At 38.5% G+C, this 17,091-nt stretch overlaps 2 protein-coding genes across 15 annotated transcripts in view; both read left to right on the forward strand.

Moving 5' to 3' along the window:
- The window catches only part of tjp1a (tight junction protein 1a), a 109,130-nt gene extending 98,734 nt beyond the window's left edge, over nucleotides 1-10,396 (forward strand). For 12 of the 14 annotated variants that reach the window (XM_030160507.1, XM_030160538.1, XM_030160521.1 and 9 more), the window contains 4 exons: nucleotides 311-465; nucleotides 563-783; nucleotides 1,642-1,785; nucleotides 8,897-10,396. In XM_030160507.1, the coding sequence (XP_030016367.1) occupies nucleotides 311-465; nucleotides 563-783; nucleotides 1,642-1,785; nucleotides 8,897-8,958 (582 nt within the window). In that variant the 3' untranslated portion in view covers nucleotides 8,959-10,396. The remainder of the gene's footprint in view (nucleotides 1-310; nucleotides 466-562; nucleotides 784-1,641; nucleotides 1,786-8,896) is intronic. The other 2 variants (XM_030160555.1, XM_030160562.1) reach the window with 2 other exon arrangements.
- Nucleotides 10,397-14,576: 4,180 nt separating this feature from the next.
- The window catches only part of fam189a1 (family with sequence similarity 189 member A1), a 135,223-nt gene continuing 132,708 nt past the window's right edge, over nucleotides 14,577-17,091 (forward strand). Inside the window, exon 1 of the mRNA XM_030160613.1 lies at nucleotides 14,577-15,535. Within this exon, the coding sequence (XP_030016473.1) occupies nucleotides 15,281-15,535 (255 nt within the window). The 5' untranslated portion in view covers nucleotides 14,577-15,280. The remainder of the gene's footprint in view (nucleotides 15,536-17,091) is intronic.

The raw sequence follows: 17,091 nt of genomic DNA on the forward strand, positions 1-17,091 counted from the left end.
GACAACTCATTAAAGCAATAACACTTTAAGAATAACTGCAGAAATTAAAATAGGAAGCAAATGAATTAAGTAAACAGGAGCAGCTAGAGGTACAATGTAATGGCATTAAAAAATGTAAATCTTTTAAGAATAATTATGATCAGAGTGTAAGGTCTTTAAGCAAGTTATTCAAAGTTGCAGGCGAAATAAAATAGCAATAGTTTTTATTTCATTTTGTCCCTCCTGTAATTTCAGATTACTGAGAGCTGTCATGAAAATACTTATAATATTACTGCATATTATAATTCACTGTTCCCCTGAATTGAAACAGGTCCAGAGCTCCAGCCCTGTAAAGCCTCAGATATCTCCTCAACCTCAAAATGCAGACCACGACAGCGGCCTGGACACTTTCACTCGCACTATGGACCACCGCTCCAAATACCAGCAGAACAACATTAACGCTGTGCCCAAAGCAATTCCTGTCAGGTGACAAATCCATTCAGTCCAAGCAGAGGTTCAACTCCAGGCTCAAATGTTTTCTACACTACAGCAGTTTGACTCTTAAAACTCTTTTGTCTCACAGCCCCAGTGCCCTAGACGATGACGATGATGAAGATGAAGGCCACACTGTGGTTGCAACGGCTCGAGGCATCTTCAACTCCAACGGGGGTGTCTTGAGCTCCATCGAGACAGGTGTCAGCATTATTATCCCTCAAGGTGCCATTCCTGAAGGCGTAGAGCAAGAAATCTACTTCAAAGTCTGCCGAGACAACAGTATCCTGCCACCACTCGACAAGGAGAAAGGTAATCCAATAAACACGCATAACACATTAATAAGGACATGGGGCTTTTGTAAATGATGTTTTCAATTGTGAATGTATGTACAGCTCAGAAACAGATTATGAGATGACTGGTTTTACTGTTTATAGTTATGTGTATGAGTGAAGTAAGTATTAGGAATGCATTGTGACGTTCTTGTCTCAATCTTCTCAATCTTCCTTTTAAAAAAAATTAGGCAAACTGAGTCTTTTCTCATCACGCTGTCTTTGAACGAATACACTTTGGATGTACAAATTTATGAAACGACCTTTCAAACAATCAGTGTAACACAGTATGTAAACCATAAGATTACGTTGTATTCACTAGTAGCCAATGTCAGTCTCAGGGTTGATATATTTTTGTGTCTTTAGTTAGTATTTTATTTTTTCTATTATCTACCGACAATATTTCTCCCAAATATACATAAGTGTCATGAGCATTTGTTTATAGGAAATTACAAACCAAACCAGTAATGTAATAATAATGCTGGAAAAAAAAGTTCTCTTTAATTTTTAACTACACAAATTTGGAAAAATGCATTAATCAGTGTTGGGTGGAATAGGCCCTTTTGTGCATCATGTCATCCTGTCCATCAGTCTTTCACTGCTGTTCAGTGGGAAAAGTGTGAACAACTTTGATGGATTTGTGACAATCCATGTACTTCTAGATCAAATTCAATGACATCTGTAAATTCGTGGTATTCCATTAACGTTTTCTAGATCTGTTTATGTAGGAGGCTCTAACATTTACCATTACGCAAATTAAATCAAGGCACCACTTTCACACATTTGACATCTGCTCTGGTGAGAGTGATTTGACTCTGAGTTGTGTTTGTGTCCACAGGGGAGACTCTGCTCAGCCCTCTGGTGATGTGTGGACCTCATGGTCTCAAGTTTTTGAAGCCGGTGGAGCTCCGCTTACCTCACTGTGCGTCAATGACCCCTGATGGTTGGTCTTTTGCTCTAAAATCCTCCGACTCCTCGTCGGGTACGCTGTGCTCTTTCTGTTCTTCGGGGTCATTTGGGCTGGCTCTGTGATAATCGGAGGGTTGTGGGTCACTGTTTGGTCAGTTTTCACCCCTAGTTTCGATTTTCTTACCAAACTACCGTCCATTTGTTTTCAAAATGAATGTGACAAAACTAGAGAATTGTGCAAGTGTCATCCAGTCTGAGAATCGATCTAGGGGGGAAATCTGTCCTTTTTTCATAATTATGGCTTTTGGTTTATGTTATTTTCATCATTTATGCGAGATAACTCACCCACACAATCACTCATCTGCTGTATCACTTTTAATGTGGTGTTCAGTGCATTTACCGGCTAAAACTAGTTTTAAAATTCTAAAAAATTCTCTTTTCTCTGTTGATTTTCACCTCTGTATCACCTTAACTCTTTTCTCTAGTGTCATTTAACATGCATGCATCTGACACTTTGCTGAACATAATACCATTTCATCAATTAGAAATAGATAATGCATGCCACTCTGCTCAAAGTGATTTTTTTTTTCACATAGCCACCCAAATCCTGACCTGAAGAACAGCTTTTAAAGTTCCTCCAGAAAGTGGGACAGTAATAGCATCATTATCCTGCTAAAACAAAAGTTACACAAACTTCTTGTTTCTGAGTGAAAATCTAAATATAACTCCCTTTTCTCTTTTTGTTTCAAGGTAGACTTTAGATGACAAAAAGGTTCCTGTTAATTAGTTTTTCAGACTGTCAATATTGTGTAGATTTGTCTGGCTGTGAAATTAAAACTAAATCTAAAAAACAGACGGAGACAAAAGTATGCAACCAACAAATCTTTAAAAAGCCCTCAGTGGATGATTCACTGAAATCTGCTTTTACATTTAGCAAATGAAGGTTTTAATGGTGATCTATGTGTTCATATACTGTGTAATTATAAGTGAAACCACAAAATAGAATAAGCTCTTGATGGGGAGGGTTGCACTGGGTCAAAAGCAAAAAGGTGAACAAAGCAATAATGCAAATATGTAATAATGAAACCAGACGAGGCAGAAAGGCTATCATGAATTACCAGTTACCACAATTAGAATATCTGGGATCTTCCCTGTGCAAGTTATACATGGATTAGAAATAAAAAATACTTCACCACTGATCAATATTGTGTTTGTAGAAATAACCAAGACATTCTAAATTAGTTTAAATGTGTTCATTTTCGTGTTACTGTCCAAACAGACTAGCATCTGTGAAAGACCTGATTCATGTTGAAGAAGAAAGAATCAAACCAAAGACAGAGGCTTATTTCTGCTTTCCCTTTTCCTTAAGACTGTCCTTCTCACACCCTGACTTCAAAAACAGTGGTAATTTTGGCAGTGGTCAGGATTAGCTGTTAATTAGCCTCATTTTAAGGATGAGACTCGGACCGCTGAATGAGATGTCAGCCCACTCCGTTGTCCTGCTGAATTGTGGGAGGATTATCAGGCTGCTTTGTAATCCTCTTATTGTAAAGCAAGGCCACTCTCCAGCCTCCTCCTGTCCCTTCTGTGCTTTTTTCCTCACTTTGTTCCTGCTTCTTTTCTCTCTTTTAATACTTTGCAATCTTTGTGCCTTTCTTCTATCTATACTGTGATATTCTATTGATCTGTCGTCTGAAACCACAGTCAAGCCCTGTAAGAGGTGTAAGACACAGACTGATGAAATGAGCACATTCTGTAGTGTCTCATCCTGAAGGCATTATTTACTGCAGCACACATGATGTTTTATCATCTGAAAGCAGTGGGAGTGTTAGATGTGTGTGTTTGTATCTCATGCACTGCTATAACACACAAAGGTGATGTACGGTAATGCATATTACTTCACAAGGATTTTAATTTCAGTAATTGATATTTGGTGGCATGAAAACAACAATGTTACAGAAAAGGCAAAAAGACAATACGGTTAATCAATAAAACACAATATGAAGTGTGTTTGGCACAAAATTTGCAAAGATGGCATTTTACTTCAGAAAGAAAATGTTTGTGTGGCTCCAAGGATCCATAAATTAGTTTTGGTGATAAAACAGGGTTCCCGTGGGGTCTTAAAAAGTCTTAAAAGTCTTGAATTTACTAATCTGCATTTAATACCTTAAGAAAAGTCTTTAAAAGGTATTAAATTTGACATGGTAGGTCTTAAGTTATATTGCCATAAACTTGTCGGCTGTATTGTGTTTAAATGTGTCTGTTAAATGTCCAAGCTGCAAAGAAAATAACGTTAGTGCACTCAGTTCCACCAGTTCCAACCTGACAATAGAAAATTAGGAACCAATTATCGCTAACTTTGCAGCCCCCTGTGAGAAATGACTCAGAAGGATGGGAATCAAGGCGTTGGAGCAAACAAATACATTTTCCTAAAGTCATGAATTTTTGGCAGTATTGTCGTAAAATAGGCTGTGAAATGGACATTGAATTCTGTTTTAAGTAGTCTTAAAAAGTCTTGAATTGAACTTATAGAAACCTGTAGGAACCCTGTAAAAGATACTGATGCTTTTGTGTTTAGGACTCATTATTCAGCATCTTAAATTGATCGGAAATCCTCCTGCTATAATCAAAAACCCCAGAACGTCCATGACAGAATTCTCCTGAATGTTGAGGTTTGCAGATGAAAATGCAGCAGCTTCCACTTTAACATACAGGGTGGGGAAGCAAAATTTACAATATCTTGAGGCAGGGATTGAAAGACAGTGTATGAGCAATTAGTTTATTGAAAGTCATGAGAATTTATTTGCCACAAGAAAATTTACATAATAGAAAATGTTTTATTCTATGTGTCCTCCTTCTTTCTCAATAACTGCCTTCACACGCTTCCTGAAACTTGCGCAAGTGTTCCTCAAATATTCGGGTGACAACTTCTCCCATTCTTCTTTAATAGTATCTTCCAGACTTTCTCGTAATAGTTTTGCTCATAGTCATTCTCTTCTTTACATTATAAACAGTCTTTATGGACACTCCAACTATTTTTGAAATCTCCTTTGGTGTGACGAGTGCATTCAGCAAATCACACACTCTTTGACGTTTGCTTTCCTGATTACTCATATGGGCAAAAAGTTTCTGAAAAGGTATGGATAATAGTGTTAGGTATGATTATGACATCAATATATGTTTGGTTTCAGAACAATTGACGTAGTGCCTGCTGAGAAAAAACAACTAAATGTTCATTGTAAATTTTGCTTCCCCACCCTGTATATATAATATGTATATTTTCAAAACCAAAGAACTCAAAGCAAATACACACCTTTTCTTGTGATGTCTGGTCCTTAAAACTGACATAAGTTGGTGGCAGGTAAAAAAGCCATCACTAGGAAGTGGCTAAAAAAAGGATGCACCAAAAATGGAGGATTGGATAGAGGTTATAGGTGACATCTATAGGATGGAGAAGCTGACTTTGTTAAACTAGAATCAGACAAATTAACTACTTATTGGAAAAACTGTGTTGATTTTGTAACTATTAAGAGCTGATTTTACTTGAAAATAGACCCATGTAAACCCTTGGTTCATACTACACTCTTTAAATGTGCAGTGTTAATTTTCTACAGGTTTTCTGAAAGGTAAGAATGGAATGGGAAATACTTATTATTTCTCATTAACTGTTTTAGGTTACTGTGTATATTTTTGTTATTTGTCTTTGCTCCCCCGTATGAGTATGTTTTTGTTTTTAGTTTGTTTTTCTTTACATACATAGAAGTTATATGCATGATAAAAAATGCTGATAAGATAATGCTGCATGAAAATAATAAAAAGATAAGTACAAAACAAAACAAAAAAAAGAGAAAGCACATATTCATTACTCAACCTCAGAAAATAGATGAAAGCAAGACTTGAGAACTTGAATAAGGATTTTCTTCAACTTTGGTTTTGTGTCCTCAGTTTCTTCTTTTTATTTTCTATTCTCAGAGATGCTTTAAAAAAAAAACAAAAAAAAACCCCAAAGCATTAATCTCATAAATCGCTACAGCTGTGACTTACTCTGACAAGTAAAGAATTAATGATTTTAAAGATTGTCTATTGATGTCAGTGTGGAAGCCTTAGAACGCAGTGACAGTAAAATATGGTCGGTGGACGTTAGCCAAGCTGGCTCCGCTCCCACCGGTCGATCACTGGAACTGCCCTTCTGCCACAAACTCTGCATTTATAATTGCCATTACACTGAGACCTCCCACTGACGGAGCTTTAATTTGCAGTCAACAAGAGGCTTTGGAGATTCAATAAAAATATTTAATCAGTTTTACCAGTCCTGTGTGTTGTGGTGCTTGGCTGTAGACTAGTACCATGGAAATACCACTGAACACAGACTGCGGACTAAAGATATAATCACACTGTGCAGGTGATGCCTGTTTGAAATGACAGCAGTAGGTCATGACTTTACTAGAAGCATAAATGTTAATAACATCAGCAGTCTCACAAAAAAGTGTAATGTGCACAATAGTAAGTTGGAACACTTCTGCGAATAACTGATGACGTGGAGAATATTTATCTCCTATCAGGTAACTGATCTTTTTTGTCTTATGATATGCTGATATTCCTACAATGCACTCAAATGTGTCTGATAGTAGCAAAGACAGAACAGGTAATGGAAATACAGATACAGTCACGTAAAAAATTATTAGACCACCCTTGTTTTCTTCAGTTTCTTGTTCATTTTAATGCCTGGTACAACTAATGGTACATTTGTTTGGACAAGTGTAATGATAACAAAAATGGCTCATAAGAGTTTAATTTGAGAGCTGATATCTATCCATTTTCCGTGGTTTTCTTGCTAATAACCAAAATTACTTCAGTTCTTACATCAATAGCTATGGCATTGTACTGCCAAAAACAGTGCTTTTAGGCATTCCATGTGTTCTTTTCTGTCTGTTTTAGTCACATGATACACACAGGAGTTAGTACTTGATTGCATAACCATTGTTTTTGATGACTTTTGGATGGTCTAATAATTTTTTCCGTGACTGTATATGAGGACACATTTTATTCCCCAGTCCCATCCATTAAAAAATGTCATGGGCATCTTTAACAGACAAGAGTAACAGGATCAGGGTTCACACACATCCTGGAAAACCTGGAAAAGGATTGACCAATTTTCCACTCATGAAACACATTGAAAATGAGAAAAAAGGTCAAATATCCTGGAAACGGTTAAGTTATCCTGGAAATTTATTTATTCTCCCCCTGCCTTGTGACCTTGTGTGTCTAAACTGAGATGAAACAAAGGACATTGTTTTTCAGTGATTTATTGAAAATATACATATAGTTTTAGAGGAAGTACAGGAGAGAAAGTAAGAGAGAAGAGAAAGTTGAGTTGGGAATTGACCAATTGAACATTGTAACTCCAGTTTGTCAGGCTAATGAAGTGCTCCGATGTAATCTGTGGGTGTGTTTGTATTGTTCTATGATACATTTGTCATAGTTATTTTTCACAGATAAATTATAACCATAGACGACACAACAAATGTCTTGAGTAATAAACAGAGAAACAGTCTGGGTAAATGTAAGTTACAACTGTAGAAAAGAACACTTCCAAAGCATGAGGGGAAATGTATTAGTGTATGATGTGATAACTTGTCTCTGTAGTGGCTGAAAATGTCCTGGAATATAATTTCAGGGAAAGAGTGGTAACCCTGAGGATGTTGCGTAGCATAGAGCATCACCTTCTGACATTACATAGTCTAGTTTAATCATTTAAAACCTGTTTTCGGCAACACACATAGTTTACACTCCTTTTTTTCCCCCTCTATTTTGTGTAAACTTGGGCCAGACAAACAAAATCAATGGAACTGGTGTTAAGGATTTAATTCAATGTGTCCCAAACCCAGACTTTTTTCAACAACAAATTCAAAGTATATGTCCAATGCTTTTTTCCAGGGCTGATTTATGTCATTTTAGGTTGATTTCATGAGTTTAATAAGTTATTTAATGACAGACAACCAGGTGATGGCTGTAGTTACCAGCCATAATTAGGGATGAACCGATACCGATATGAGTATCTGCATCGGCTCCGATACTCAGTGTGTGTACTCGTACTCGTGCTTGTAAAAGATATCCGATACAAATGCACTGATACCACTTACGGCCGTTTGACATTGACAGTTCAGTGCAGCAGGTACGCGGCGGTGGAATAATGTGTGGGGAGTGTGCAGAGTGTGGAGATTTTTCAAAATAAATGACGGTGATAAAAGTAATGCTGACTGCAAGTAACGTTAAAGACACAGACAGATACAGACGCAGCGTTCTGTCCATCCTCTGCGTACATTCCATCCGTTTTCCAGGTGCTGGCAGATGCGTACCCAGAATGAGAATACCAGCGGGTGTACGGAGCGGTGCGGACCGCTGCCAACAGAAGTGAAAATGAAACTTATCGCTCATTTCTCTTTTCTCTTCCTGCTGAAGCTAAGCTTTTAACCCTTACCAGCGAAAACGCTACAATATTAGTATCACATTAGTGTTGCCTCTGTTGTCTCCATGTTTGTTATTACTGACTTTCTTCTACTTCTTCTCAAAAAACTTTACTCTTCTTTGTGGTATTTGTCCAGTATGGTTAATTCAGAGTGGCGCCCTCTGGTGGATTAATTGAGAAATGCTCATTCCAACACTTTATATGTCAGTCGAAGCACTTTTTTCCAGTCAGACTAATGACAACGACAATAAAGCACATTTACAAAAGGATCTAAGAACTAGAATGGGATTATTAAGTACTCGTATCGGTACTCTGTATCGTACTTGAGTACTCGGCAAGTATTCAAATGTAAGTACTCGTACTCGGTCTGGAAAAAAGTGGTATCGGTGCATCTCTAGTCATAATCAATACTCGCTGATCGGCTCAGCAGACATCACATCCTGGTATCTGTACCGCTCAGACTCTGGCTCCAAATGTGTCAGAGAAGCGCTGTACTGTGGTAATTGCAATGTTGGAAAGACCTGCCCTCTGAGCTCCATTATGGTTCCAAATCATCCGTGTGTAGATGCAGTCGATGTGACGAACAAAAGCTACAGGGGTCAAGTTACTGCGTCAAGACGGGTCTGAAAGATTACACTTTATATCAGTTTGAGTTTTACATAAAAGGCGGCTGTTGTTCACCCTGCCCTGTCTTTGTCCGTCTGTCTGTGCTCAGGTGACCCTAAAGCTGGCAGAACAGTCCCTCCCCGGAGACCCCAACTACCTGGTGGGAGCTAACTGTGTTTCTGTGCTCATCGACCACTTTTAAGGACGGACCAGCAGGTGTGATGTTACTGAATGTGGAACCATGGGGGATGAATGAAGAGAAGGACTCCACACACACTTAAACACACTAATACACACACACACACACAGACCAAACATACAGAACATGACACGCAGCACACACCCAAGTATGAAGATCCAGTCAGTGCTGTTTACTGCACCCATGGATGAAGGCAGGACACTGAAGTTTATTGTTAAACGCTGTCTTTGAAACTGTTCCCTGTATGAAGTTTTTATGTGAAATGAAACCGCTGATGCATGCCCCATGCCACTGAAGATTAATATTATATATAAGGCATTGTTAATGTAATTTTTACATAAACAGATGAATCGATTTCAAGGTTATACCACCAGCATACGTGCTTCAAAAAGCTGTGTCGGTGTATTTATACTATATATGCACACAGTATATATAGTAGTATAGAGAAATTGTACTAAACTCTTACGTTTTCCAGTCAATATCTTGTCATTTTCAGTTCACGTGACTGAATATAAATATGTATCTCGTATTTTTTTTTTTTTATTTTGTTTTGTTTTTTTTTGTTTTTTTTTCCACATTGAGGAAATTGTGATGAAGGTTTGAGACAGGTGAATGCTGTTAAAGGGTCGGAGAAGGTTGGGTTTTTTTTCCGCAGGTATTTGTCGAAGGCTGGACATGAACCCAAGCAGCACATATAGAAACGTTCTTCCTTTACTGTTCCTTCCTTTTTCCAGCTGTGATATCTTGTAGCTTCTCTTCCTCCAGAGCACCACGTCTCTCCTTCCAGCCTGAGGGAGATCTATGCATGTTCTTTACTCAGGTCCAGTCGCCTCCTCCGTTCCCTCCTTCCATCTCTCCTCCTCTCTTCGTCTCCTTCTTCCCTCTGCCTCTTCCTCTCTGTGCACTCTTGCACTCACACAAATAAGCAGTGATGCCTTATCTGCAGATTATTCACTTTTCATTCAACAAAATAAGTTATGATAAGTTATGGTATGTCATTTGTTTTGCCATTTTTGTGAACCCACTGTATAAATAAACTTGGGTTTAGCACACAATAACAGTCGATAAAGGATAACAAAGGTATGCTCTTCTTTTATCTGCTATGCATTACTTTAAAAAAAAAAAAAACATCAGAAAAGAAGTGGCTGTAAATAAAGCTAGCATATTGCCTTGTTTCTTTTTGTTTGTAAATGAACTTTTTGTATGTCTTTCTTTTTTGTATAAAACTTAGAGAAAACATGTTTTAAAAAGTGGAAGAAAGTTAACGTGGTTATCTTTGTATTCTGGATATACCCTCAAGCCTTGGAACTTGTAACCTAACAATAACGCGTCACAGATTTTCTACCAACATAATCCACGTCATATTAAGGTCACAGTAGGTCTTTTATGGCTATTTAAGGATCAGGAAAATGCTTGGGCTAAACTACATTAAAACATGTTCTTTTAAAGGGTGTGCTCTCAAAGTGTCCCCCTCACCAATTTGTGATACTGGATGCTGTATCGTGTGCCCTTAAATGTATTTTTGTACTAATAGACAATATATTATGTATGGCACACCAGTACCATTTTATTTTTAGATATAACACGGCTTTAATTGGATATTAGATCTTCACGTGTGGCTGACTTTTTTTTCTCCTCTGCAACACAATTTAAGTATACCACTGTATTAATAAATAAAATCATTTTTAAAGTAAAAAGCTTGTCTTTAAAATGTTTCTTGACCTTGCTCCTTGACTTTCAACACAATTAGGATGCATTGTTTTAATATTGAGCTGGTCTGCTCTTTAAGTATATTTTTTTTGGTGTGAAATATTTTGTCAAAGAAGTGTCTCAAATGCTGTAACAGTTATTTTCATTTTTGATTAATCTGTTCTTACTTGTCTTTAAAATGTCAGAAACGTACGTTTCCTCAAATATTCTTTAAAAATATTACTTTACTGTCTCAAAATGAAGAAAACAGAAAATATTCACATTTAAGAAGCTTCAGTGTTAGTGTTATTATTTTTCTATTCGTATAAAATTACCCAAAACAGTTATAATAGTTGTACATCAATGTAATAGTTGAAAACTAATCTATTAACAGCTCTAGTTCAGATTGGTTTTGTCTCAACAGTCCAAAATAAACAGCTGAGAACATATAAACATATTTTTCAATCAGATGTGTTCATTTTACATTGAGTAACACTCCCCACCTGTAATTTTAACTGTATATTTGATCTTAAATGCCTTTTTTTCCATATTAAGAATCTGTATTATTTGACAGTATACAGGGTGGGGAAGCAAAATTTACAATATTTTGAGGCAGGGATTGAAAGACAGTGTATGACCAATTAGTTTATTGAAAGTCATGAGAATTTATTTGCCACAAGAAAATTGACATAATAGAAAATGTTTTTATTCTATGTGTCCTCCTTCTTTCTCAATAACTGCCTTCACACGCTTCCTGAAACTTGCGCAAGTGTTCCTCAAATATTCGGGTGACAACTTCTCCCATTCTTCTTTAATAGTATCTTTAAGAAAGTCGACATTGCTGTGTGATGTTCTGTTGGTAGCATGTTCTAAAATGCCCCAAATAGCAGAATCCAGAGGGTTTAGATCCGGGCTAGAAGGCGGCCATAAACATGATTCCCAAAAATTGCTAAAGTTGGATTTGTTGCTGTTGTCAACAAGTGTTTTGGTGTTCTTGTGTAAGATTTTAAATTTAAATCATATTTTACTGCATTTCTAACGGTCTTGTTGTCTAGGTCAAGTTCAATTGCCATTTTTCTCATGGATTTGGTTGGATCCTTTAGGATTTTGGATTTGAGAGCTTTAATAAAAGCTTTGGTACGTTTTTTGTTGCTTCCTCCACTTCCAGACTTTCTCGTAATAGTTTTTGCTCATAGTCATTCTCTTCTTTCCATTATAAACAGTCTTTATGGACACTCCAACTATTTTTGAAATCTCCTTTGGTGTGACGAGTGCATTCAGCAAATCACACACTCTTTGACGTTTGCTTTCCTGATTACTCATATGGGCAAAAGTTTCTGAAAAGGTATGGATAATAGTGTTAGGTATGATTATGACATCAATATATGTTTGGTTTCAAAACAATTGACGTAGTGCCTGCTGAGAAAAAACAACTAAATGTTCATTGTAAATTTTGCTTCCCCACCCTGTACAGTATATGTTGCTTGTGTTCATGCAACACACACACACTGACCCTGTGTGTTTAACCCATCATTAGCTGAACATTCAGAAACACTGCAGACACAGCAGTGGGCTGCCATGGCAGGAGCAAGTAAGGGGTTAGGTGCCTTGCTCAAGGGCACATCAGCCAACAATTTACCTGCCATTCCAGGGAATTGAACTTGTGACCACTTACAAACTACTTTTCAGCCTTCCATACCATGTCGAATAAACAATGTAAATATATTTTTTAATCGGGAGCTCACATATCTTAATTTAACATTAAATATGTGCAGTGGTGGAGAATCCCAGCTCCATAAAGTAAAAGTCCTGCCATGTATTGGTCCTACCTGTTCACTTTACACTGGTGATTCCACTAATTATACCATCTATGAGGGAGAAGACTTGTGCTCATCAAAATGGGCTGGTTCAGTGAAAGGTTGGAGTAAATACATGGAAGGAGTTTGACTTTATGGAGCTGGGATTCTCCGCCTCTGAATATGTGGCAGTTGTAAGTATAAAACAGTGGCAAAAATGTTGTTCAGTGTGAACGACGACAAAGAAATACTGCAGTTTCTATCCCACTCAGCTGCTATAAGAAATGGAAAATAAAGGCTGATGATAATTTCTGATTTACGATACATGATGCTCACAAATAGTTGATGTCTTAGAAAATAACCATGTTTTCTGGAGCTTTAATTAATGTATATCGACTAAAATTATTAAATATCCCATATCTTCATTAGTTGCCGCTGATTTTTATGTCATTTGATGAAATGATTATAACTTTGCTCATACATGACCTGTTTGGTATGGACATCCTGTCTTTGGTGCTCTGTACAGAGTTCACCACCAGGTGGCGCATGTGAGCTCCATGTGAATCTGCTGCAAGGTCAGAAACACAAGTTCGTCAGCTGTGATTTTTTTTTTATTTTTTTATTTGATTATACTAAGAAATGGCATTGGGGTTAAATCTGTCTGAAGAAGAAAACATGTGGGAGATCTAGACATGAACTGATCATTAACCCTTTCATGCATGAATTATGAGAACCTTAATCAAGATTTTTTTTTTTTTTTCCCAGAGTGTTTTTATTCCTCTTTAGACATGAAAAAAAAAAAACAATGCGATTGATTTTTTATGAACCTATTTTTCATGGAGTTACAAAATGTCTACTCATCTGGACACCATGCGTTTAATTTTAGAGGCAAAGAAACATGTACTTACTGATATAAGAAAACTATGAAATAAAAACATTTTTAATGCTGCTAATCTGATGTTTTCTCACATTTTAACATACCTGCATGGAGATAATATGCAAAAAACCAAAACTTTTGTTTAAAAAAAAAAAAAAAAAGTTTATTACAGGCTAGTAACAATTAGGAATATTTTACACTCAAACATTTTACTGCAGATCAGGTTTGTCTAGAACAGTAAAGTTACAGTAATGGTATGAATTGCATATGGGATGATGCACAAAACAACAAATCCATAAATATACAAGAAAACACCTTTGATTAGCTGTCCACTGTAGTGACCAGTATGCATGAAAGGGTTAATGAGTTATTTCTATTTATCTGTGGGACTTGGAACAGTGAGATACTGCAGAACAAATGTCTGTATTTACCTGAAAATAGTAATGAAAAGAAATAATCTTACAGAGAAAAAAGGGAAACACGTAAATCTGTTCATAAAAATGATTCATTTTATATCTGAAACTGAACTATGGTTATGTCCATAAGCTGTGGGTGAGTGTTTCCATCCCATCTGCCTTTTAGATTTAAGCATCAATAAACACAAAGGCTGAGATCCAGAGACTAAACCAACCATCTAGTGTTTCAACAAACTCCCAGCTGTCAGGTTGTTTCCCTGATTGTCTCATCACTGTTTACGCATGTGCAATGTGCGCACCTGAAATGCAAGCAAATGTCCAGGTGTGTGTGTGTGTGTGTGTGTGTGTGTGTGTGTGTGTGTGTGTGTGTGTGTGTGTGTGTGTGTGTGTGTGTGTGTGTGTCCATTTTCCTGCAGGATAAAGGACACATGTTCCAGACCTCCGACCAGTTCACAAGTTAATGCTGCTGCACCTGAGGTCATCCTACGGTCACATCTATTAAATAAGAACAAATACTAATAAAACAACCCAGCTGTTTCCCCCTCATGGTGCGGTTTCCCTCTGACTCTAGATTACATAATGAAAACAAAGAGGATCAATAGCGGAGCCCTTCCACGCATCCACTGTGCGCTCCGTCCGGAAAATGAAGCCAATTCCTCGGTTTATCCTAATGATCCACCACTACATCATCACCAGGGCCAACAAATCACACACAGCTTTTTGATGTTGCATGATAGTAGAACCCCCACCTCCTCCTCATCCTCCTCCTCCTCCTCCTCTTCTTCCTCCTCCTCCTCCTCTTCCTCCTCCTCCTCTCCTCCTCTCTTTTCACTATCATAGTAAACCTGAGTCCTCGCAGTCCGCCGCCATGTAGACGCACAGAGTGGCACATCTCCAATACGCAGTGTGTGCATCTCCTGTCCTGGCTGCTAGATCTGCTGTCGTCTGTGAAATCCACGGCTGGTGCCTCACACAGGAGTGCGCTGCTGCGGACGCGACTGCGGATTTCCACGCGCAGAATTTAGACGCGCAGGATTTTTGGACATTTTTCTATTTAGTTGCTTTTGTTCAGACTTAAAGGAGTGCAGGCTCACCTTCTTGCACAGGCTTCATGTGTGATGTGAGTAGTTGGAAATCCTGCAGAGGGGAGCATGACAGCATGACAATGGTGCGCGGCTGACAGCAGGATGCGTCTGCTTTGCTTTTTGAGTATGGGTTTTTTTGCCGGTGAGAACTCCAGCGGCTTATTTGACAGATTTTGACGTGAATCTTTCCACTCCTTCTTCTATGTCTGTGAAGGCAAACCTCTGGTACCTGCTCCACTTCGCTCTCCTCTCACCTTTCTCTCTCCATCCGCCGCAGCGCGCACATCCACAGCATCCACATTAATGGGATCATCCACATCGGACACTGACTGAGTCCCACACACCCCGACCCACGCATCCTGCTGTGCTTTCGTGGATGTTCTTGCTCTCCTCTGGTGCATCTGTATTTGTTGTCGTATCCTCCAGTGAAGATGCCGGTGAACGCGCTGCCCCGCGGAGGCAGCAGCGGCGTCGGCGTCGGGGGCCCGGGGTCCCTGAGCCCCGCGTCACTGTCCCGGAGCCTGTCCCGGCTGAGGGAGTACCGTACCCGGACGAGGATCATGCTGGCCCTGGGGGTCTCTCAGATGGTCCTGGGGAGTCTCATCCTGGCTGTGAGCTTCGCGGCTCTGGCTCTCACCACATCACCCAGGGTCCGCCACTCCTGTCCCTTCTGGGCAGGCTTCTCAGTGAGTACCTTTGACACAATGAAAACATGATCCATGCAACACAAATACACAGCAGGAGCATCACTCAGACCCCCCAACTGCACTCAAGTGAATTGGTAGCATCACCTGGAGGGGGGGTATGTATCACTAGAGTCGTTACCAGGAAAAAGAATATGTTCTGACTTAATTCTGGAGGAGAGATCAATCCTATGAGATGATTCCAGAGGATGTTTGAGCCTCTGAGGTGATCAATGATACACAATCCAACCAAACCAAACCAGGATGGTGTTTTCAGATGATCCAGTAGCCTTGTTGGAGCAGAGCTTGCCATACTGGAGTGTTGACATGTGTTTTCTACATGTGAAATTTTCATGTTTGTCTCTGTAAATATTTATGAATGCACACGCACACTTCCTTGATTTCCTGCCAGAGCCCCAGAGCAGGGCCGTCCATTAATAATGGAGGCAGTGGGACAGAGAGCAGGGGTGAGGGGAGGTCTGTGGCACAGGGGCCATCTGCCTAGGCGGTGGGCGGGGGCATCTCTGCCTCCAATGCGGATGAGTGTGTGGTTACAGGTCAGTAGTAGGTAACCACAGGGGTCAGAGTTCAAAGGTCAATGCACATACTGGATCAGTGCCTTGTGTTGATCTGATGTACCTCTGCTGTGCTCAGTGCATCTGATTTTCCACAAAAAAAACACTCCCTTTGTGCTTTGAGGAAGCTTTTTATTTTTATCATTTGTGTGTTTTTGTTGACATATTTTTGCTTAAAAACATAGAACTATTTTTGTGGGATCTAGTTTTCTGTCTACATTTAACCTTCCCAAGTTATTTATCACAAGTCATCATAATATTGTTTTCTGCATTTGCCTTTCTCAGTAAAACTCCAGTGTTTTCTTATATTTAGTGTCGATGCAGATGCTCATAAAAGCTCAGATTAACCCTTTCATGTATGAATTGTGAGAACCTTCGTCAAGATTTATCTTTTGAGTGTTTTTATTCCTCCTTAGCCATGAAAAAAACAATGTGATTGAGTTTGTTTTCTGTGGAGTTACAAAAATATCCATGCATGTGATTTTTGAAGTACAGAAACTTGTTTAAAACCCAATATCAGAAAGTGAGATGAAAACAATGAAATAAAAACATTTTAATGCTGCTAATGTCTTCTCACATTTTAACATAGTCTAATGCTAGTAATTACTCACTTCATGGAGATAACATGCAAAAAAAACCTTCTTGTCTAACAAATAATTAATTTACACTCAAACATGTTACTGCAGATCAGCTTTATCAAGAACAGCACAGTTACAGTAATTGTATGAATGTCAGTGTATGGGATGGTGCATAAGCATCACTGTGTTGGCTGATATGGAACTAAAACAACAAAACCCATGAATATACAAGAGAACAGCTGGAGAATAACTGTCCACTGAAGTGACCTATGCATGAAAGGGTTAAAATCACACATTGTTATACTTGCTATATTGAGGGAAAAAAGACTTTTTCAGCTAAATATAGCATTAACTGAACATAAAAACATACATCAGCGACCACTGTCACTGGTACCAGTTCATGTGT

The sequence above is a fragment of the Sphaeramia orbicularis genome, chromosome 3 (assembly GCF_902148855.1).
Source record: "Sphaeramia orbicularis chromosome 3, fSphaOr1.1, whole genome shotgun sequence".
In the NCBI taxonomy this organism is placed as follows: Eukaryota; Metazoa; Chordata; class Actinopteri; order Kurtiformes; family Apogonidae; genus Sphaeramia; species Sphaeramia orbicularis.